The sequence below is a fragment of the Penicillium verhagenii genome, assembly GCF_028828195.1.
Source record: "Penicillium verhagenii strain IBT 33310 chromosome Unknown utg000004l_segment0_segment0, whole genome shotgun sequence".
Lineage (NCBI taxonomy): Eukaryota > Fungi > Ascomycota > Eurotiomycetes > Eurotiales > Aspergillaceae > Penicillium > Penicillium verhagenii.
The window spans coordinates 1,102,149-1,117,514 of record NW_026643168.1 but is presented as its reverse complement, the minus strand read 5'-3'; the positions used below and the strand labels follow the sequence as shown (position 1 = coordinate 1,117,514).

Below are 15,366 nucleotides of genomic sequence, written 5' to 3'. Positions count from 1 at the left end.
CGAAATTGATTGCAGGCATGCACTGAGTCAGCAATCTTTGCTTTGATTCTCTGCAGAAGAGAGATATTTGTAAAGTTTTAAGGCTCTTTTCATCATGTTCCTTGTTTCCTGCCTTGGGTCAACCTTGGAAGGGACTTGGAAAGGTGTAACTCTGAAAATTATTGCTGGCGTTGAGTACTAGAGAATCGATGTATGTACAGATGGATTGAGCCTGGTGTGGGAAAATGAGAACCGTAGCTTCATGGATGTATGTAGCAACTCATGTGCTTCCTCTTCGTATTCGGGCTTCTCCCTCTCTCTCTTGCAAGGTTCTTTCCCCTTCCACCTGGATCAAATCCATTCATATTCGCATACTCGACAACATATTAGGATTCCGCAAAGATCAGAACGACACCTCGACGTTATTTTACAAGAGATATCACTGAGACTGGAGATCAAAGATGTCGCGATTGACAACTACTCGAATAAAGCCCAGAGCCTCAGGCTCTACTGCATAATGCTCAGGCACCCATGCAGGACAGGTGCCCCACCAATGACTATTTAACACTGTTCTTTTCTTTGTGGTTCTCTCTCTATCTTATTTTCTTACCTGCTTGTGTTACTCACCTATTTTCTGGTGCTTGGTACAAATCCATTTGTTTCTTGCTGGCCGTGCACAAAAGAAGTGGGAAAGCTTGGCAAATTGCAACCTTCGAAGACTCATGCTGCTATGAATGTTGGCTCCTTCATCCGTGTATCAGAGATTCTAAGCAATACCAGACTCACGCTCCAAAAGGTCCAATACGCACAAGACTTTGTATCATTGAGCAAGCTGACAACGACTACATCACACGAGATACCAACAATGAATGAATCCCGGAACTGAACTCACTCGAAAGACAAAATGCAAGCAAATACGGCCAAAGAACCACAACAAGGAAGTACCACTTGACATAAACTCTAAGAGTCTGTCAAGGATGCTCGGGAGGATTGGTTGATTAGCGTCCAGGACAAGACTGGGCCTGTGTTATGTTGTTGGCGCACTGCGCCGATCGCCAACTTATACAATAACTGCACCTGGAAATCACACAATCTTGCAACGCAAGCTCTGGGATATCTCAAGAGGAACATGAAACTAGGGCTGAGGTTTGAGGGCATCTGGGTTCCAACATTACAGGGCCAGTTGCTTATGTTGACTAGATTGACGTTGTTCATATTGACGCATCTCATGCGAACGAGCGTACCTACTTGAGAAACTCTGTTGAGGATTATTTGTTCTTCTTTGACAGAGCCAACACGCATATCATGTCCGTCAAAAGTGCAAGATATGATGGCGCCTTCCACCGCAAGTGTCGAGTACATTGCGTTTAATAGCGTCATATGATAGGCCTTGTACCTCGATTTGTGAAACAAACTGAACAGAAGACGACACACCCATCTAGATCTTCATGAACAACGATATATCCGCTATATTATTATTTAATAACGCATACAAGAGGAGTAAGAAACGGCTCCAATCAAGATGCAATTTGGTGCATGATTTATATGAAAAGAAGAAGGTTGATTTTATCTTGACTGACTGGAAGGATCACCCCGCTGACATGATCGCCAGGCCCTTGTCAACCGAAAACATTGGTTATTCAAAGCAAAGATCCGGTGGGAATGATACATGATCGATTGTCAATATTGCGAAATCCCAAACTTGGAAAGGAGTTTACAGTTGGTCAAAGATCGCATGTTCTGGTCCCGCTGGCACATTCTATGCTGTTGCGAAGACATGTGACATGATAAAATAAGTCTTTGCAGCCTGGTACGCAAATTGCGGCAATCCTGTCGTTCCTAATTCCTCGTTTATGAGCGGCCGATGAAACTGAGTAGGGCTTGTCACGATTCCCACGTGATACCTCCACCAAAGCAATTGCCACGAGTTGTAATAATGGCGGGTTGGATCGAACTGAAAGTCTGAAATACAGCTTGTCGACATTCGAGACTCGATTCCAAGATCCGAATTGACACGGTGTTGGCGCTTTTTTCCTTGATGATGTGCAGAGATAAAATCGGGCTCGAATGGATAATGTTCAAATCCACAATACATCCAAGCAACGTAGGACATTGTTGAACAGCCAGTTAGTAATAAAAACTCAACAATGCAAGCAACGGAATAATTTTGTACCGTATCCCGCTAGGAATTTAGTTCAGGGTTTACGGGGCTACTTTAGCGGACCGTACTATTGTATTATAGTGGGGCGGACCCTTGTTTACGCGCTCAGTAGCTCCCATCAGATAGATGATTGGATCCTTCTTTTTCCCCCCCTCAACCCTTCTTTCTTTTCCTTTCTCTCAGATCCAGTTTCCCAAAAAAAATTGGGAACTCCACTTCACTTGTACAATTCGGGCTGGAAATTTTAAGACATTAAACACTTGGTATATGTACTTTGGCCCCCAACTTCCGATTAAGCCCCTGCGAAGAAAATTGACCCATGCTAACTTCTCAAGTGACGAGACAATCTAGAATAATCACATTTCACACACTCTTTCGCCAACCTCCTTGGAAACGCTCTGCAATATGCCCCAACATCGAGTCTGGCAGGCAGATTTATTCCTTTTGGTGAAAAGTCCATCCACTCACTGCTTATTCACACCCTTTAACACCTTTCTAGGAGCATTGGGAAGAAGACTCCCCTCTATCTATTGATGCCCAACGCGAGGAAATCTTCGCTAAATTTGTGGCGCTTGAAAGGCGTGACCGCGAGGTGATTTATTCTAGCCATCCAACATTCCAACAACAAGACTAACGTATCGGAGTAGCCGTATCGAAAGCAGCTGGAAAAACTAAGGAGGGAGTCTTCAGGAAATCTTCCAAAAAATTGCCAAGAGCTATTGGATCGTGTCCGCCTACCTGCTGAGCGTCAAATGCAGGATCTGAACTGGGTTCGCACCTGCTATGACCCTTCTTTAGAGGAATCTTGGGCTCAGATTCAAAATACTATTGAAAACACCGTCATGGGCGAATCAAAAGTTTTCAACGACCCATCTTTATATGACTTCGGCTCCGATTGGGAGAAAATCTTTCTTCGCGCTCCACAGCTACTTGAGAGTCATGAGTCGATTGAAGATCACGAAGAATACCTTCAGGAGGCCCTGGATTATGCAATTGATGCGGAAAGTGGTGGTGCCGACCTTGCTGAGGATGCCAGAGCCCTTGACTCAGAGGATGAAGACCCTTGGATATCTTTTTACTCAGAGTATATGTTCCAGTTAGCACAAGGGCGTATTTATATCGTTGATAGAAAAACTCTGTCTTCCAAAGGCCGCAACGCAGGGAAAGTCATCGTGGTGTGGTTTGACGAGTGTGGTCGGACAATCCGCTACTTTCGTGAGAAAGTGATGGACGCAGCGGAATTTGCGAGCCTTGATCCTTGTTATCTCAAAGAGTATCCGTGCTGGGAATATGCGGAGATTGGGGAATCCTATGATTGGGGAACACCCTTAGGACCTCCCTATGGCGAGGGCCGCGGAGAAACATGTGATCCTGAGTAGCAAATCTCATGTCAGTGAATTTACCTTCAATACAAACATGACCCTCTTAAGTCTTTTCTTAAACCCCTTGTTCAAATCCCGTCTCAAGTTTGTTTTTAAAGTCTACCCCCGAGCCCATTTTAATTTAAAAACTAAAATTTATTATTTATATGTATTTTTTCTTTACTAATAATATAGCCTAGTGATTTAAGGATATGTATATTAAAAACCACATCACTTCTTATTCTGACAAAGGGCTAGCAGAAAAAGAAATACGTCCCGATTGGGCTTAGCGCGTCATATTGTGTGACTATGAGAGTGACGTGTGTTTAGATTAAAGCCCTTTCTTTTTCATGGTGCTGATATCTAGTACTTACTTTCTCCCTTTTCTCTTCCTCATCTTCTTCTCTCTATCTCCACGAGAGAGATTGTCTTCAGCAAATACAGTCAAGTTGCTTCTCTCTCCATTCAACGTTTTCCCCTGAGCAGCAGCATAGTATATAGCCGCCAAGGAACAGATATGGACTGAATTATGCTGTGAGTAATCTGTCGGTATTGTACCATGTGGCATTTTACAAGCTCCGAGTGAGACACTGACGTACATGATTCCCCAGAGGCATCCTCTCATCCGCACCGCAAGGTGACAGAGGCAGATCCGCTTACCCGAGTCCCGTCTCAGAACCCAAATCGGGGCGATAATGCCGAAGCACTCAGCGCTTAGATGGATAGGCCGATCAGCCGCCACCGAAAATTCAATGCAGCCTTGCTAGAAAGAGATGGTTACAAGTGTGCTGTGGTGTGTTTGATTCGGTGTGAATACATAATTGACACGACGCACAGTGCTCTGCAAGACGGAGCTGTGCTGTGGGGCTAAGAACAAGAGGTGCTGGATTTCAGACAAATCAAATTGAATGGCAACATGAACAAGCTATCAACAGTTTAGCATTCATATCGAGGCTTAAGGAAAGCCTTCCAAGATCCATGCTCAAACTGCATCGTGATATATTGCCTAAAGTCAATACGTTGCCCTGAAACTTCCACAAAATCGAAACGTGAGAACAAGTTCGCTGTCACCATTCTTATGTCGGCCAATGCAAAGCTAGCTCGAGTTAGATTTAGTTCATTGGGAAAATGAGCGCCCAGCAAAAGGTGTACTTACTTTTTTCCGATGCAAGCATGTTTGCCCGCGGAGAATGGGTAGTAGGCTTGCATGCTGTATAAAATCAGTACATATCTTATCCAGTATAAAGGAATTGAGCTTACTTTGGAGCCGGGACTCCTTCTGGCCGATTCTGCAGCCACCTTTCTGGCCAAAATCGCATGGGTTCAAGCCAGTGCTTCGGGTCGCGATGAAGCTCCCTATACGAAGCGGACACAACAGTATAGGGAGGAAGATGATAACCCATCAGCTCAATAGAGTTGGCGCCAGTCCTGCGACCCATTTCGGAAGCTATCGGGTGTAGTCTGAGAACCTCTTTGATGCAGGCTTCCAGATACTCGAATTCAACACCAGCACGGACCTTTTGACTTGAAATCATCGGAGCATTTGGACCTAGCACTGGGAGGCTCTTCACCAGTTTCTCTTTCACGTCTGGATTCCTGAGGACTTCTAAGAAAAAGCAAGCAACTGTTCCAGAGGTAGTCTCCGAGCCAGCTAGGAGAATTTCGGCCATTTGGTCGATCACTTCTCTTGTCCCCATTTTGACGCCACTGTCGGGATTCATTCCCTCGTCGATAAGGTGTTGGAGAAGGTCTGGGCGGACTTTGTCCGGGATGGTGATTCTTTGCCCTCTCACAGCTCCGATGGCCTATTCAATTTCATTAGACATATTCATAGAGAATGTGATGTGATGCTTACCGAAATCATTTCTCGGGGCCAGTCGAATTCGAACTTGAAGCCTAAACGCCGTAATGAACGTTTAATATAAACAAGCTAGACTATAGTCAGTTGCTAAGTTTCCTATTTGGATAATGAGGTACGAGAAGAGTGCATTTACCTGATATCTCTGAGTCATTCCTTTGAAAATTGCTGTTGGGATTCTCTTCCAAACTTTCTCATCCATTTCAAGATCCAGCTCGAAATTCTGTGATGGATTTGTCTGACCGAAGCCTTTCCCGAAAGAGCATTCGCCCATACTGAAGATGATACCGAACAGTAAGCAAAAAATTCCTTATTGGACTCAGGATGCAATGAGAAGACTGACATATCAAGTGCAATATTATGAAGATCTTGCATGATATCCGTAACCACTGGTGTGCTATTAGATGATGGTGAAGAGAGCAAATCATCGTATTTTCTAATGAGATCACCGATGCACGTGGAGAATAAAAACTCGAGATTATCGACATATGAGACTGTGAAAGCAGGAGATAGAAATTTCTTCAGGCGTTTATGAGGATCTGGCCGACTACCATTTGAAAAAAGATTGTTAGTTTTTTCATAACCTCCTTGTCAGATTAATTGGTGAGCCACTCACATCTCTCCAAATAGTCCTGGAGCTGTCCGGTCTCTGGAAATCTCAGCATACATTGTCACCTTTGGAAGATCAACCGTCATCAAAATAGCTTTCATGGCTTCCATATCGGAGATCCACACTTGACGTGGTCCGAGTCGAAAGATGGGGCCATATTTCCGATGGGCTTTCTCGACATCTTTCCAGATTGTACCCTTCGCGAAAGCGTAGCTGAGATGTAATGTCGTTAAAGGGGCATACCAAGGGCCTGGGATGCGCGAAAGAGGTGACTTAATAGCTCTCTTTACTCCCAAAAGGTACTTCGTAATAAGTAAAAAGATGATAAGAATAGGTAGCCAACGAACACAAAAGTGAAAAATGTCCAAGAAATTCTCCATCTGAAGGCCTTTCGATAGCAAAAACATTGGGATTTTTGAGTTCGAATTTTTGAGTTCTTCGCTATTGCGATTTTTCATGAAAACCCACTTAGAGCTGAGGCATTAGAGAACTTATACACGGTCTCTATACTTGTTAAATTCTCCGGGAGGTCCATGTATACTGGGCTCAGAGCCCGATATGAGAACCGCCACGGGATAATACGTAACACACATATGATGTAGATCTAAGTGTTCAACAAGATTACAGGGTGATATTCTCGTCATTATTGGGTATGTGGCTCCTGGGCATTAGATTTGGGCCACAAATGCTCTGCAACATCTGATTGTCACTTCCTCCTGACAGACTCTTCAATGCTACCGATCTGGAAGTCTATGATGATAATCACATGTGAATGCTGCAAGAAGCCAGGAAGGACATATAGGAAGGACATATCGCCGGATGACATTCAATCTCTTCTCTTCGCCTATTACGCCGAGTGGGGAAGTTTGAATAAATGAAACGCTTACGGCGGGTTAAATGATATCCTGTTTATGTTGGTATCAGTGGCGCTTTGGATCGTCTATTGTACACCCATCAGGTAGGGATGGGCATGCTTAATACACGTACAGGTAGATCAAGGTTTGATGAAGGTCTTTCAAGGATAATCCACGCCTCAAATAAAAAGACAGAGGATACCTATAATAAAATTCGACGATAACGTTAAAATCTACCTTCAATGTTAGCACCAATTTGAATGATCTCAGTCTTGGAAGAGGTAATTGCTGATTTCTCTTGAATTCTTTAACGATATTTTAGTTTGTGGTTTACAAACGCTTCAAATATAATGGAAATATGGACCGGCTGAGTCGTACAATTTCAAATCATTGCCTTCCGCGATCAGACCTCATATCGCTTGGTTGTTTTCTCCGTGATGATTTCTAGTATCCACTGCAAATCATGTTTCTTCAGGACACCAGCATCCGCATGATGGCTTGGACAACACGTGGCTGTCTTCAAGGACATGTGGGTACTGATATCTGGATTCTGGCTAGTGAATGTGGCCAAGTTGCATTTTCGCTCCCCATCACACCGAATGGAGCGATCGGTTGGGCTCTGTATTCCTCACCCTTGATGCCTGAATATTCGCGCAAGATTTCGCACGCCTGGACATCGCTGCACTGGACGCATGAACAAGACACTACTGGAGGCCAGAGCAGCCTTGCTGAGCGAATTGTGGCTGAACAAAGCAGTATTATCTCATTTCGTTCCTGATGTCTTCTTGTTCATCTGGAAGCAACAGCCCCTGGTCCTACTTTCTGACACCGACATTCTGGTCATGGGAAATGGGAAGCCCCCTATTCTTCGCGGCCTAGAGGATTGGTTTCACAAATTCTGTTTCGCTATACTTTGTACCATATCTTTGAATCTATCATTGGCTAGGTACTTTTTCGGAACTTCCGCCCCTAATTTTTTATGCTGAGCAGATCTTCAGTTGCCGTCACGTATCTTCATCATGCCCGCCCAATTATTTCTCGTTACCCCCCCTCCCTCCACACCCGCCACATGGACCTCCAAGAATTAAAATTGAAGGGACTCTTGGCGCATTTTATCGGAGTTTAGGTTCCATCGGCTGACATATCAGACACCACCTTCTGGAAAAAGATATACAAGGCGGATAAGCGGCACTCCTGCGAGCAGACCTTTACTTGCATTTAATGTTGGCCTATATAGAAAAGAAGGGAGATAGTATCCTTTGGTTCTCTATGGCTTCCTTCTGCAAATTCCGGTATCTGCCGGATGGTGTCGTCCACTGAAAGATCAAGTATTTTCAAAGGAAAGTAGAGCTGAGGTAAAGGATGGTTTGGGAATAAGGTTCACTGTTCCAACCAATACTTCAATCTGTCACGTATTGCAAGGCAACGGGTACCGAGGTTATATGCAGGGTGTAATACAGGGCGGAACAGGTGGTGTGGATATGACGTTAGATCAAAAGCTTCAATCCCTTTATCTAGTTCGTCAGATTGGCAATACTGCTTATTAGTGGCAGAAGGCTTTGCAGAAGTAAGATTTTAGGTCTAGCTATATGCGGCGACATGCATGTTCAGCAGAATGAGGTGCATAGTATATGCCATGGCTCCATATCCATGGGCAAAATGACTTGACGTCGACAAGAACTTAGTATCCATCAAGTTATTTAAAACGTTAGGGCCTGTTGATTATCCCAGCCAGCGATATCCGAATTCCGCGGATTTTTTATGTTACTTTCCGTCTTTCATTCAAAATGAATACCCCTAGCGAAGAAGAAATTCGATCCATTTTTGGGAAGCTCGGCGAAAGACCGTCTGGTTACCTGGCATTTTTCGACCATGTTGCAGACGACGTCAAATGGGAGATCACCGGGTCGAGCGCTCTTTCGGGGGTTTGGACATCAAAGTCCGAATTCAAGAATACAGTCTGGTTGCCAATCATCAAGCTGATTGCAGACCCTGGCCCCGAATTTGAGTTGGTTTCGACGGAAAACATGCTGAAAAATGAGGATGGGTGGGTGGCGGTTGAGTTGAAAACTGTTCACACACGAACGAAGCTGGGCAAGAAATTGTACAGCCAGCATTACTGCTGGCTCTGCAAGTTCAACTCAGAGAAAAAGATTACTCAAGTGAGAGCCTTTATCGATTCAAGCACGGCGGAGAGTGTGCTTTCAGAGGAGAAATTAAGACAAGAGGCTGCCGCAATTACACCAAGCTACTGTCAGTATATTATGTTCGAAAACCTTCAACTGAAGCAGCATCTAATTCAAGCAGCGTTGGAAGCGTCGACAAAAACCCCAGAATACCCGGCGGTTCCGTTTGACCCTGCTTTCAAAAGGTTTCTGGATCTATTTTATCTCCTCACAGATGCGCCAATGGAGCACGCCAAGTACGTCGAATGTTTCACCGCCAACGCCGTAGTAAGTGTAGGAGCAAAATTCATTAAAGGCAGAGAAGGTAGGTAAGACGCGAAAAACCATCGGAGAGTTCAATGTTGATCCATTCACAGGAATTCGTGCCCTCAGAAGTTCCATGTGGGAAACGGTCAAAGAGCGAAGACACCAGCCAAAACAGGTCTTCCCACTAGGGCCGAACTCTAATACCGCCATGATTTATGGAGTCGTCGAATACGTGTTCAAAGATGAGTCCTGCAAGACTGTGGAGTGGGCGGCAAAATGCGATTTCGTCAAGCTTGATCGAGTATACCTGGACCGTTATCAGGTTTTTCTTGCAGATGATATAGCATGGAAGAGTGGGTCAAACTGATAGGAAAGGGACAGCGAGACGAGTGATCGCTTGGCAGTTATTTTTTGTAATCTGCAGCTATTTGATTTCTAAGCCATCGATCGATCTGACGACTATTTGATCTAGTTATCATCATCATGCATTTGTCAAGCTACGTGGCATTTTAGATCATGGGATCGGGGCGGTAACATCACGGAGCTCTTCTCGTATTCAAGACACCGAATCGAGCCAGAATCGTTGCGGATGGTTATTCTTTGGTTCATTGGTGACAAGATAAGGGAAGAATTCTCCAAGTGATCCATAGTGGGCTCGGTGCGCTTTGATCGCCACATGATTCATGTTTTCCTACTCATTTGGCTCTCGCTACATTGATTTTCCTGACAATAAACAAGTACGATATCTTTTGAGATCAATATCAATATAATACGTGATTCAAACCCCTTCGCATTTTATTCTTCTCAGTATATCCCAACATTTTAAAGAGTCTTCCTATTTATTCCCACTCTTAAACTCAAGGCTTTCTTGCTGCATAACAGAGAATTATCACAATGGGACTAGACAACTCACTTGACGTACAAAATTTCATCGAACGTCACCCTATGGTCCTAGAACTACGGCAAAGTGGGAAATTCTTCGAATCCAAAGGATACGAAGATTACCCGCAGCACATACGTCATATGAATCTCACTGCAGGTCCTCTCACTGGGCCGCAAAAGATATCCGTCGCGCCGTATGTCTTCACCGAACGCGCCGGCGGGGGTTTAATCGTCATATTTTATCTGGGAACGCACGTGGCTGGGTATCCTGGGATTGTCCACGGCGGGCTCCTGGCCACCATACTCGATGAAGGGCTAGGCTGGTCCTGCTTTCCGTCTTTACCTGGAAAGGCAGGTGCTACTGTAAGCCTTACTGTTGACTACCAGAGTCCTATGCCGACGGGCAGCTTTGGAGTTCTGAGAGCGTGGACAACGAGTGTTGTTGAGCGAAAGGCTTGGGCGGAGGGGTTTATTGAGACTTTGCCTGCGGAGGGGGCACCCGTCATAGTCGCTAAGGCGCGCGCATTGTTTGTGGAACCAAGTCAGAGGACGTTAATGACACGCTGAAGGCTGAAAGAGCCAGTTGAAGTCGATGGAAAATGAGTCCTTGAGAATATTTTTCCTTTCGGTGGATTTGGCTAGACGCCGGTCTGACGTTGAAGGCCAGCCACTACCATAAGTTTTACAAGTTCAAACCGAGAAGAGAAGCTCGACATTGAACAGATCAATATGTGGATCCTAATATTGTCACGAATATGATTATTATTAATGCTCGAATGAATCTTCCTAGATGTTCTATTATACATGTCTAAGCTCATGGAAAACATATCATTACCATTTCCATCACGATCATCCAAATATTGATCAAAGCCAAGAGATCTTAGAAACAGCTCCACTCGACAATCGCCGAAAGTCGTTGATAGCCGACCTAGCCGTTCCTCTTCTCACCATGTCATGAGACGCAAGCTCTTGAAAAGGCGAGGCAATATTTTCCTCCCCCTTGGACCGAATATAATAATGCTCAGTATCCTCAACCAAGCCCACATGCCACCGCTCGGCGAATTGCTCATCCGACGGCCCACCCCCGCAAGCGCCGCGCAACTGTTCAGAACTAGGGCTACTCATAGCGAGAGCGAAGAGATTCGGCAGCTCGGTGAAGTCAGTGACCAACTTCCCACGAAGTTCCAGTAGCATGAAGCCCATGCAAATGAAGCTAGTCAGAAAAGCAAGTGCCAGAATGACATAGAACATCTGCGTCCAACCGGTGACGCGACCGGAAGCATATGCCATTGACTGCAAGGTAGCGGGAAAAGTCGCAGGATGCGGCGTTGTGTAATTATTATGCTTGGAGTCATTCCAGTATTGGACGAATGGAGAGTACTGACTACCCAAGATGAGCGTACCGGCCGCTAGGACGGCGAGAGCCTCACTGATCGAGGGCAACGCCGGATCTAACGCAGTGTAGTTGGTGGTGTTATCGAACGACGGGATCATTGTTAGAAGAAGCTGCTCGATGCTCGCGTCGTCGTCATTGATCCCAGATCCCAGATTGACGGCCGCCGCCCACGTGGCTGCCAGCTCCCTCCAATTGTAATCATATTGGCCTTCGTCTGTATTGGGGTTGAGCCGGTCATACTGGAGCTTGTTGGATGAATTCTCACAGTTCACCGTCATTTGGCCTCCACTCGAAACGACCTCGTATTGAGCAGAACATCGCCCTGAAAGCTTCGCCTGCATCGAGCAGAGAGTATATGGTGGATTGTAGTCTGGGTCATTGGCACCCAGGATGTAGATTGCGTAGGAGTTGTTGACCTTCTGGTCGATAATGGTATTCCACGCATCTGGGTATTCGGGGAAAATCGGCGCACCCTGTGTATCGTAGTCTTGGGAACCGAAGCGAATGTTGATATCCTCAAATCCAAAAAGATCATCGACGACTGTATGATTGAATAGAGTCATCGTGGCCACGTCTTGGTCGTACCATGTCGTAGCATCGAAGGGCTTACTTGTATTCCACGCCGAATATACTAGGGGACTTAATTCCTCCTTCGTCATGCCAACACACAGCACATTGACAGCCGGGGCGGCAACCGATGCGTCAAGAGTATATTTGCCTTCGCCAGAAAAGTCCTCTGGCTGTGCAATGTTATTGCGTGGATCCCGAGCAGCTCGAAAGAGACCGCCGTGTGGAAACGCAGCCGTGACATTATTCACCATACGCCCATATTTTTGCGAAAGTTCGGTCATATTTTGGACTTCGATCCAGGATCCTGTGATGGTGGTATTGTCGTATAGGGAAGTGTTTGGTTTCGGGCGCGAGGTCAGGGTGGTGCCTGTCTGGTTTCCCAGTGCTGTCCATCCCTGGAGATATTGATCCAGGTCATGATAGGCTTGTCCGGCGAGTTCCAACGCAAAGCAGCTCGTTGTGTTCCTGAGAGGGGCGGTACAGTTGTCCTGCAGCCATTGTGGCGAGGCAAACATGACGGAATAATCGCCGTTCATCAGTTTTGAGTTCACTGGGGTAAGTGATAGCTTCGGAGAGACTAAACAGGGAGCCAAAAGGCATTAGCAAGCATGACTCTTCTAAGTCTGTTGGTATGCTCAGCAGCCTACCTAGGGCTTCGGCTGCTGTGGTATACAGCGTTGCGACCAAAGTCATGGCCAGAGTGAAGACACCCAGAACGGACCAAGCCGAGTGACGGGCAGTCTTCCAGTGTAGAATAAGAGATCCAGGCTGCGCCATCCACGATCGCATGTTGATGTCGGAGAGACTGATTCCAGGGGAGGCTCGAGTTATGGCTTTTCGAGTGAGAATCTGCCCCAAAAGAGCGACACCGGCAGTAACATACGCCAACTCGATAGTTTTGGACAGGAAAGTGCTGAATGTAGATGCGTCGTGCGGTGAAATGGCGTTGTTGTTGATGAAGTGATAAAACGGCCTTACGCAGGCAATCACCAAGAATATTCCTGAGAGAACCGTTGCATAGATGGATACAATGAGGAAAGTGATGAATGTACATGAGAAACGACGTTTATACACACTCTCTCTGGTAGGACAGTTCATCAAGTGGTACCCTTTTGGCTCATCCTCGCATGAGCTGCGAGGCTCGCTTGGATGAGGTATTGTGGTCCTGGGATCATTCAGCGAGGGAGTGAACAAGGACGGAGTGAAGTCCAAGTCTGGTTGTGGGCTGCCTTCCAGCGCGAGAAGATGATAACGATCATCCTCCTCGGAGGTCATGATGGATAGGAACGGCAAGAACGAGATACTACCCAAGGAAGATCAACAACAATCACTAGGGCGATCCACCTTATATCCGAACCAGGATCCAGCCCCATTTCTATTTATGGGGAAGTATACATGTATATAGGTCGGGGTTTATGCCGAGATGCCTTGGGACGAACATCCGTATTAGAGCTGAGGCTTAGCTCCTGCAGCGAACCTGTGCACGCGTGGCATCGCATCATTGGGTCTTTCTGATGAGCCGAGCATGGACCCTTTGCGATCCATATTTGGATTCTGTATTCGGAAATATACAACGAGCCGCACACGATGATTGGTGAATGGAGGCTGTGAATTATGCATTGTCAGCGAATACGGCGCGCCACAAGCGGTGCTTCCTTTTCTTCCGACCTAGTATGATCCCCAGTCAACACTCGCAAATATACCCACGCCCACTCATTTTATAAGTAACCTATCATCCGGTCGTCGTCATTATCAGTTTCTCCTGCCCCTCGTTTCCTAGTCGATGGGCTTCTGGAACTTGCGTGAGATTTTGAATGGGGCCAACGGCAAAAACACGTTTTCCGGAGCCAGATATATTGTGCCGGCTGCGTGGCTATATCTCGCTACATGAGTGGTGGGTAATCAAGTCAGAAATTTACATAATATAGAGGCTCAGTGGGCCTGACTCATGTATTGCACCAGCCCTTCACAGACGGTGTCTGACCCAGAGTAGTTCATAGGTGAACGAAGTGAGGCTGTCTAAAGGATTCGCGCACGTGACGCGTATTCGGGCCCCGAAGCAACTCACTTAAAAACCAGCGTCAGGTGACCCCACGTGGTATAACGTGACCCATACTCGGTTCAGCCCCCTTGGTGGCAGTTCTGGGCCAGCACTAGCACTTGAGTAATTTAAGACAGCCACGTTGTATAAGTGCATTGCCGTGAATGGGATCCCCTCTCGTCCTTAGATATGTTTTGTCTTTCTTCTTATCCTATCGTAGGATAGGTTGGTGCTTGACCACTGAGGGACGCGCCTCACGTGATCCTTCTGTGCGCCCCGACCTTCTCGACGGTACGTCCTACGTCAGCTCCCGAGGTGAAATCACTTATCGCGCGATAAGAAAATTTGAATTCGCGGCACGACCCACAGGTGGATCCCGCAAGCAGCGCTGAGTCATCCGCCACCCACATGTCTGATTTGAAGTGCTCAAGAACGAATCTGTGGCGACGCGTTATGATGCAAGCTGCATGAAAACAAAACAGAAACAGAAATCAGACAGAACACAACAGAAGGAAACGGAACGTGTCCGTTCGGGTGTACCTAAATTGAGGTCGCACGTTGTACTCCCCGGGCAAAATTTCATCCATGTGCAATTTTACCCGTATTAAACGGTGTGACTGGAATCTAGATGGCCATGAGGCCGGTGTTTAAGATTAGGGGATTGATCTGGAAGCCCCCTACACATCTGCAGCTCATGAGTTATACACTGGATGCATGCATAGATTAAGCGGCATCAAAGCATTACATGTGTGATAGCTGATGTGCATGAAAGTTACACGATGATTATAAGCCGGTGCTGAGAATCCTGCATGAAGGATGGAGTATAAGCACTCAAATGCCCAATTGAGCGTTGTTTAGTTTAAAAGTTGAACATTTGAGCATCGAAATCTCTGTCGTTGTCGGACTTACCGAGTCGGGCTAAATCCATTGCATGGGTTACAACTTACACGGGACGTTAGTATCTCGAGCTCCCCAAACTGGTTAATACATGTTACCAACCTTGGAAGGAGATGGGGCCTCAAAGTTTGTTTTCGGGTGGTTCATTGCTTACTTTAAACTCTAATTTACAGTTTACTGGATATGAGATGCAGGTACCACATGGGGCTGCATGATAGGTGCAGAATCGGAGCTGGAGCTGGAGCTGGAGCTACTGTGTGTGCATTTGTGCATATCCCAAGATGGTGCCTGGTTCTACTTCAACCTTGGACCTCGGCCCCGTGAA

The 15,366-nt window shown here is 46.1% G+C and overlaps 6 protein-coding genes across 6 annotated transcripts; 4 read left to right on the top strand and 2 right to left on the bottom strand.

Annotated features, from left to right (window-relative positions):
* Positions 1-2,545: 2,545 nt before the first annotated feature.
* On the top strand, positions 2,546-3,519 carry N7466_003345 (uncharacterized protein; the record flags this gene model as incomplete). The annotated part of the gene is made up of 3 exons (XM_057162742.1): positions 2,546-2,587; positions 2,640-2,732; positions 2,788-3,519. 3 exons carry the CDS (start codon positions 2,546-2,548, stop codon positions 3,517-3,519), a joined length of 867 nt encoding a protein of 288 aa, XP_057023857.1.
* A 918-nt stretch (positions 3,520-4,437) lies between these two features.
* On the bottom strand, positions 4,438-6,376 carry N7466_003344 (cytochrome P450; the record flags this gene model as incomplete). Its single annotated transcript, XM_057162741.1, has 7 exons — positions 4,438-4,597; positions 4,658-4,711; positions 4,762-5,306; positions 5,357-5,431; positions 5,496-5,634; positions 5,703-5,906; positions 5,976-6,376. The coding sequence occupies 7 exons, from the start codon at positions 6,374-6,376 to the stop codon at positions 4,438-4,440; spliced, it is 1,578 nt and encodes a 525-aa protein (XP_057023856.1).
* Positions 6,377-7,286: 910 nt separating this feature from the next.
* N7466_003343 (uncharacterized protein) lies at positions 7,287-7,601 on the top strand (the record flags this gene model as incomplete). The annotated part of the gene is made up of 1 exon (XM_057162740.1): positions 7,287-7,601. The coding sequence occupies one exon, from the start codon at positions 7,287-7,289 to the stop codon at positions 7,599-7,601; it is 315 nt and encodes a 104-aa protein (XP_057023855.1).
* Positions 7,602-8,610: 1,009 nt separating this feature from the next.
* N7466_003342 (nuclear transport factor 2 family protein) lies at positions 8,611-9,622 on the top strand (the record flags this gene model as incomplete). Its single annotated transcript, XM_057162739.1, has 2 exons — positions 8,611-9,313; positions 9,366-9,622. The coding sequence occupies 2 exons, from the start codon at positions 8,611-8,613 to the stop codon at positions 9,620-9,622; spliced, it is 960 nt and encodes a 319-aa protein (XP_057023854.1).
* Positions 9,623-10,149: 527 nt separating this feature from the next.
* N7466_003341 (PaaI family thioesterase) lies at positions 10,150-10,704 on the top strand (the record flags this gene model as incomplete). The annotated part of the gene is made up of 1 exon (XM_057162738.1): positions 10,150-10,704. The coding sequence occupies one exon, from the start codon at positions 10,150-10,152 to the stop codon at positions 10,702-10,704; it is 555 nt and encodes a 184-aa protein (XP_057023853.1).
* A 297-nt stretch (positions 10,705-11,001) lies between these two features.
* On the bottom strand, positions 11,002-13,378 carry N7466_003340 (uncharacterized protein; the record flags this gene model as incomplete). Its single annotated transcript, XM_057162737.1, has 2 exons — positions 11,002-12,680; positions 12,751-13,378. The coding sequence occupies 2 exons, from the start codon at positions 13,376-13,378 to the stop codon at positions 11,002-11,004; spliced, it is 2,307 nt and encodes a 768-aa protein (XP_057023852.1).
* Positions 13,379-15,366: the final 1,988 nt, after the last annotated feature.